Here is a 6,787-nt window from a genome sequence, read left to right on the forward strand (position 1 = left end):
CAAGCATGCAATTGAAGTTCTCCCAGTATAGAAAACATAGTTTAGTAAATTCTGACCTCTGGTGGCTATTGAGAGGAATGTGCACACTGAGCAGAAGTACAACTACAGCAAAACGTACCAAAAAGTATTTATTATTAAAATAATTACTCCTTCACTTAATGTATGTTAGGCTACATTACATCACAGTATTATTTGTATTGTTTTTGTTATGATTAGGGGTTTAAATGAGATGTTATAGCTGTAGGTGGTAAAGGTGCTGATTTAAACCAATATACACACACATCATTTGAAAAACAACTACACTAAAATCTCTATATGATTAAACAAATACATAAGATAAACAAAGCGCCTAAATATAAAAGAAAAATATTGAGACTCAAAAGGAAACAAAAAGAGAACAAAGAGACACTATAAAATGAGTCGAACATAAGAAACAACTTACAATACCAACTAAATTACCTGTAGACTTAGCATGAGTACAAAAGAGATGTAAATGACTAAATGAGCATAAAGAGAACAAACAGGCTTAACAATTATTTGAAGATTAATGCAGGAATTGTGTGGCCAATAAATCTAATACAAACAACACAGGGGGAAAAACTACAAGAACAAACCAATCACAAAGAAACTTTAAGTTACTACAACCGAGAATAAAACAATGACAACAGAGACACTCAAAATGACTACACATACATTTAAAAACAAAAAAGGTGCTACAACTGTTGTTGAAGATTAATGCACGAATAGTCTTGGCAAGCTTGCCTCTATACCGTTCTCGTGCATCTCCAAGCGTTCAATCCTAGTGTTATCGGTACCTGGCATTTAGCTTGATAGCGCACTAAACTTACCTCAAACAGTCGGCTCCTTATCCTGCGGTTGAAAGGCGTTGCAGAGTTTGTGAAATAGGTTTGTCTCACACCTGAATGAACATCCCGCGCGGTATTTAAATTGTGCCCGGATGTGTCAATTGGTTGGTGAAAGTCTAGCAGAATTGAGGAAGTGACGCAATATGACAGTGACCAGCCAGGTAAAAGTGACTATGGCAGGGTAACCTACAAAACAACTGTGAAGGAAATTCTCCCGATGTTTGGCTGATCATATCAATGTCCTTACACTTCTTTTGTCATACACCTGGTGAGTTTAGACCATAGACTGGTTTAGACTCAAGTTACACAATATGTTGTGAACTCATAATTGTGTGAGACATGAGAATACCCTGCTACATTCATTAAATGAGTGTAACTAAGTCACTTAATGAAGTCACGTAACATTCGTAAACAACGAAAAGAAGAATGAATATATTTGTTTTAAACTCATAACATACTGATGTTGAACAGTTCCATCGTGTTGTTGAGGCATTATAACATGAACAGACAAGTGGATTATTTTAATAATCATTAAACTTCTAAAAAAGGGAGGGCTCGTCCGGGATTTGAACCCGGGACCTCTCGCACCCTAAGCGAGAATCATACCCCTAGACCAACGAACCGCATGACGTAAAGCAATCATATAGAGAATTATATATACATCGACAATACCACTGACTTCTCCCCTTTTTGATTAAGTTAGATATTTGCATTGTAGGCAGAACAGAAATGTTGTGTATGCCCCACAAACATTTATATTTTTATTTCCATTTGAAGTGACCGCAGTATCATGGCGACCCATGTCTTTGAATAAGCGAATCAACATTCGAAAGTAACTGCAAAAGAAAGAAATGGGCACTTAAACGTAAAAACACCGTTGCAACAATTGAAAGAATAGGTTTGTTATCTGTGTAGCTTACCCTACCTAAGCTAAGGTCGACTCGCAAGCAGTGATTGTCGGACATCTTTAGTTACCGATGGGATCGCCACCTACCAACCGGCAGAGGTCGACAAACGTCGAAAAGAGGAAACATAGATCCAAAGAGACGCGAGGTCTCACTCCATCCAGAAATGTGTCTGTCACTGTTTCAGTCATTTTTTTTATATATATTTATAATAGCCATATCCAAGGGTGGACAGACACACATAACATAGATGTCAAGTGTAAAGAATAGATTAATACAATAAATTAACAATATTCAATAGTAAATCCATAAGATGAAACGATACAAATAATGTGAACGTGGGCTTTATACAAAATGAACTAGATTAATGTATTTTATTTCTTAGTTATTTAATTGTATTTTGTTTAAGGTCTGTAAACTATTGTCTACTTGCTATTCATTTCCTAATTCTCTTATTTCTTTATTTTGATATGTGTAATTAATACTGCCTTGTCAAAGTAAAACATTTTAGCTAAATGAAGGTTACATTAAAAAAAAGAAGTTCTTTACGTATGGACATTTTTTTAAATTGTCACTTTCTGTATTGGGATTGCTTTTTGTTATTATTAGTGTAGTTGTCTCAGTACGTAAGAACATTGTCCCGGCTTCATATCTAATTATTTTAATGCACAGGAACACACATCAGCCACAATGGATTAAGCACACTGATTGTTGAAGTTGATCCTGTGCATTAACTGATCCATTGACAATGTGTGCCATCTGATAAATGTGAAGCACAGGGAATAGGAAAGCAGGTCACTGATATCATGCATATCAACCTACTGCTCACTTACAAAGCCCTACATAACCTGGCACCACCTTATCTGGCTGACCTTCTTCAGGAGTATACCCCCTCTCGCTCCCTCCGCTCCTCCTCTGCTGGTCTGCTAACCGTCCCCACCCCACGCCTCGTCACCATGGGTGCTCGGGCTTTTAGCTGCACTGCTCCAAGACTCTGGAACTCCCTCCCCCCGCACATCCGACAGTCAGACACAATCACCATATTCAAATCCCAATTAAAAACCCACCTGTTCAAATCTGCCTACTCACTGCAGTGCTCCCCATTATATGTTTCATTTGTGTCCACTTCATTGTCTCCTCCATGATTTCCTGTTTGTGTTTTTATCATGTTCTGTTGCCTATTAGCATTTTCTTTTTTCAACTAATTGTATGGTGTCCTTGGGTGTCATGAAAGGCGCCTACAAATAAAATGTATCATTATTATTATCATTAATGTCAGTCATGAACGTTCCTAAATACTGTTTCATAAATTAGCTGTGTGTGTGTGTGTGTATGTGTGTGTGTGTGTGTGTGTGTGTGTGTGTGTGTGTGTGTGTGTGTGTGTGTGATTTTGTGTTTGTATAAAAAGGTGAGACGTGTGTGTGTGTGTGTGTGTGTGTGTGTGTGTGTGTGTGTGTGTGTGTGTGTGAGCATTACATTATTCTTGAAACATCAAGTAAAAACTGCTTTTAAGGATGCAAAGAATACATATTTTTATTATCAAGAAGCTGCACACACTCAATAAATAAAAAGTTCAATAAGAAGACAACAAAGTAATATTAAAATAATGCAAAACCTCTGCTTTGCCATTTTACTTTAGCATCTACCAAAACTTGTAAAAATGGTCAAAACCCAGTTTTACATTTTTTGATAAGCCTATATATCAATTAAAAATGTGTATGTCGACCAGTGAGTCATGAGACCCATTGTGGTTGGTTAGGGGACAGGATGTGTATTGCCGAAGTCAATGGTTGCCATAAGAATGTTAAAGAAGGATGTAGGATGACGGCCCCAAAGGCTCTCAGTCAGACGTGTGTATGTTTCTAGCAGATGGCAGCCTCAGTTCAGACACCCATAGCAGGAAGGGTTGACACATATCTCACAAGGATCTGAAGACGCCATGATAGAGGCTGGAAAGTGCAAGAAACAGAAAGAAAAACATAAATATTAGTCTGACTGAAGGAAAAGTGAAAATGTTTTTTTCCCCACCCAAGTACCAGGTTTTCACTTTCATGTAATGCTGTAATTTTGAAAACGAGATCCGTTTCTGCATTCGTCTCAATACACCCACAAGGTTGTTGCCTTTGTCTATTGAGCTTCAATGGCCCCGAAAGAGTATTTCAACAGCCATTCATAGGCCTCTTGTCTGGTATTATCACTCCAGAGCCTCTTTATGGTGCAGCAATTGCAGGATGTGCACAATACAAAGTGTAAACAGGGAACTCGAGGAATCCATTCAGCAAACTGAAGCCTGCGCCTGTTGTTAGGGTGGTTTAATTCAAGTCAGGAGCAAGGACATTTCTGAGTGATAAAACAGCGTTTCTAAGAGCCTGTGAGATTGTTTCCTGTATGAATGTACCAAAATCCAAAGGTTACAATTGTTCTCACTGAGCAATTCTGTGGGTGGTAAAGCAGGTCCTTTTATCAGGAATAGTCCAAATTGTTGTTTTCTTGCTGAAAGTATGTCTCACTTTCATGTCTGAATGAATTGTTGTTCAGAAAAAAACAAATGAGATGTAACTCATTGATTTACAAACTGGGCAGCCAGGCTAAGTTTTCAGTGCTACGCTAGGCTAACCAGCTAACTGACACAGCTCCTTCATCAGGGAAGTGTTTGGTTGTGTTAAGCATATCTCTTTGAAAGACAAAACACAAAAGAGCTTGTTCCTCCCTGCCATACAGCTCCATTTGTGTGCAAAAACTATTCAAAACACATTTATGAGTGAATCGATATGTTGCTTCACTATAATGGACATGGCTGACGATGTGCTGGTTTCGTCAATATTAATATTTGCACCGAATTATTATTATTCATTCACCACTTAAATTAGACGCCCAAAATGCCATTTTGTCTAGTTCAATTAAGAATAGGTTTTTAACAATTATATTATTTTTTGCAAAGTCTTACCTAGTTTGGAGAAAATGATGCCTGTCCCCTTCCCTTGGCAAACTGGCCAAAAGACTTGAGGCAGGACAGGATTAGCACAAGCAGCTACCAAGCTCGTCTCAGAGACGCGAGGGCTAACGTTGTCATCTAAATCCATCAGTTCCTTCAGCTGCTTCACTGCCTCCAAGGGGAAGACCCTGTCTCCAACCTAGGGGAGGACAAGAAAAACTGTGAGGCACAAAATAAATCATGCAGAACTTCCAAAAGAAAGGGGATGAGAAAGAGACATTTAGATGTATTGGTGTCAATAACTACCATTCAGATGCATTCAGAAAATACTGAAAAATAGAAGCAGCATGAGTGATAAGATGACGAAGGTCAAAGTATTTCCAAGAATAAGTAATACTCACTTTAACCTTCACACCCAGAGCTCCACTGCACCCACACAGCACCAAAACAAGGACGACACTGAGCACTCTCATTTTCAGATGATGCAAGATGCTTCTCAGTTCAGAGGAGAGATTCTTCTGTGTCTCTGGATGTCTGCTCGGCCTCTTATAGGGAGTCTGGACAGGTCAGTGAGGGATTTATTGGCTAAGAGTGAAAGTAGGGGGGAAACTCCGTGGCTAAAAGATAACCAAAGGTATTGCCCACTGTTAGCGTTCTGGATCCTCTTTTTAGTTTATAACCATAATCCTTTAGATATTTTATAACCTCTATCCCTGTTGATTCCTCCGCCAGCGCTATACTTGATTATTTACTTTGGGTTTCATTCTTAAGCATCAGATGCCTCAGTGCCACCCCATAAATCTCTCTCCCACAGGTATTCGCCACAGAGCCATCTGATAAGGGAGAGGCCATACGAACAGAGCTGACCAAATAAGTCACTTGTTTGCAAAGCTGTGATATTATGACTCTTTGCTGATGCAAATGGGAACTTCTTTGTTTGGTTACACAGTCAGGAAAAGGCATTTTAATGCACCATAAACTGTCAAGTATCACTTATGTGTAGTTTCACGTCATGGGAAGCTTTATCCCAAAGATCGACAACAGATAAGAGTCAGTGTGACGTCAGTGTCAGTCAAAGTCTGGAGCTGCTCCATCAACAATGAATTGTAATCGACTGTGTGAACTGATTGTTTCAGGAGTCACATCAAGGTCAGAAAGTATTATGTGTGAATAATGTTGTGTTGCAGTTCTAATATTTTAATTCAACTTTTTATATTTTATTTTATTTCCTTTTTATCACCACTGTAAAGTGTCTTTGAGCACCTGAAAAAGTGCTTAGAAATCAAATGTATTATTATTATCATTATTATTCTTATTAAAATCAAACATATTCTGCAGGTTCACTCATGAAATCAAGGTTTTCTTATTATTTTATATTTTGAAAGCTCAGATTTTGCTGGATCTGTACACAATATCTTTAACTTTAAAAGACAATTGTTGCCTGGGAGTCGAGCTCGAGCATCACAGTATTATGATAACAATGTTCACTTAATGTCCCTCTCACACACAAATACAAACATACAACATATATTAATGAAAACATTAAATAACTGTAGAACTAGCTTTTGGAAAATCCACAAAGCGAATATTTTGATTTTCATTGTTTAATTGAATTGATTGATTTAAAACAAGGGACAGTGTACATTAATCAACATATTAAAAATATGTAGGGAGACGTGTGGTGCAGTGGGTTGTCTGTTGGTGTTCGGATCAGGGGTTCACAGGTTCAAACCCCACTGCAGTCAGCATGTCGTTGTGTCCCTGAGACACTTCACCCCAAATTGCTGCTGTGGCGATTGCCCACAGTATTGAGTATGTGAGTCGCTTTGGATAAAAGCGTCTAACAAGTGACATGTAATGAAAAAGTACTCAAATTAGCCAAAAGGCTAGTTTTCACCGATAGTCCCTTTGCCAGATGGTGATAGACATCCTAAAAGCAATAATGAAAATACCACGACATCGTTATACCCTTGTACATATTTACAAGAGATGACATCACTGAATACAGATAAGAGCAAGTCATGATAATAAATAAAACATTCACAATACACACACCTACACCCACACATCAGTGCTGACGA

The 6,787-nt window shown here is 38.2% G+C and overlaps 1 protein-coding gene and 1 non-coding gene across 2 annotated transcripts; both read right to left on the reverse strand.

Moving 5' to 3' along the window:
* Positions 1 to 1,417: 1,417 nt before the first annotated feature.
* On the reverse strand, positions 1,418 to 1,489 carry trnap-agg. Its single transcript has one exon. It is a non-coding gene; the product is annotated as a tRNA-Pro (tRNA).
* Positions 1,490 to 3,277: 1,788 nt separating this feature from the next.
* On the reverse strand, positions 3,278 to 5,606 carry LOC117536228 (guanylin-like). The gene is made up of 3 exons (XM_034201017.1): positions 5,108 to 5,606; positions 4,719 to 4,905; positions 3,278 to 3,720 (listed from the first exon to the last, which is right to left on the reverse strand). Exons 1-3 carry the CDS (start codon positions 5,177 to 5,179, stop codon positions 3,650 to 3,652), a joined length of 330 nt encoding a protein of 109 aa, XP_034056908.1. The 5' UTR covers positions 5,180 to 5,606; the 3' UTR covers positions 3,278 to 3,649.
* Positions 5,607 to 6,787: the final 1,181 nt, after the last annotated feature.

The sequence above is a fragment of the Gymnodraco acuticeps genome, unplaced genomic scaffold (assembly GCF_902827175.1).
Source record: "Gymnodraco acuticeps unplaced genomic scaffold, fGymAcu1.1, whole genome shotgun sequence".
Lineage (NCBI taxonomy): Eukaryota > Metazoa > Chordata > Actinopteri > Perciformes > Bathydraconidae > Gymnodraco > Gymnodraco acuticeps.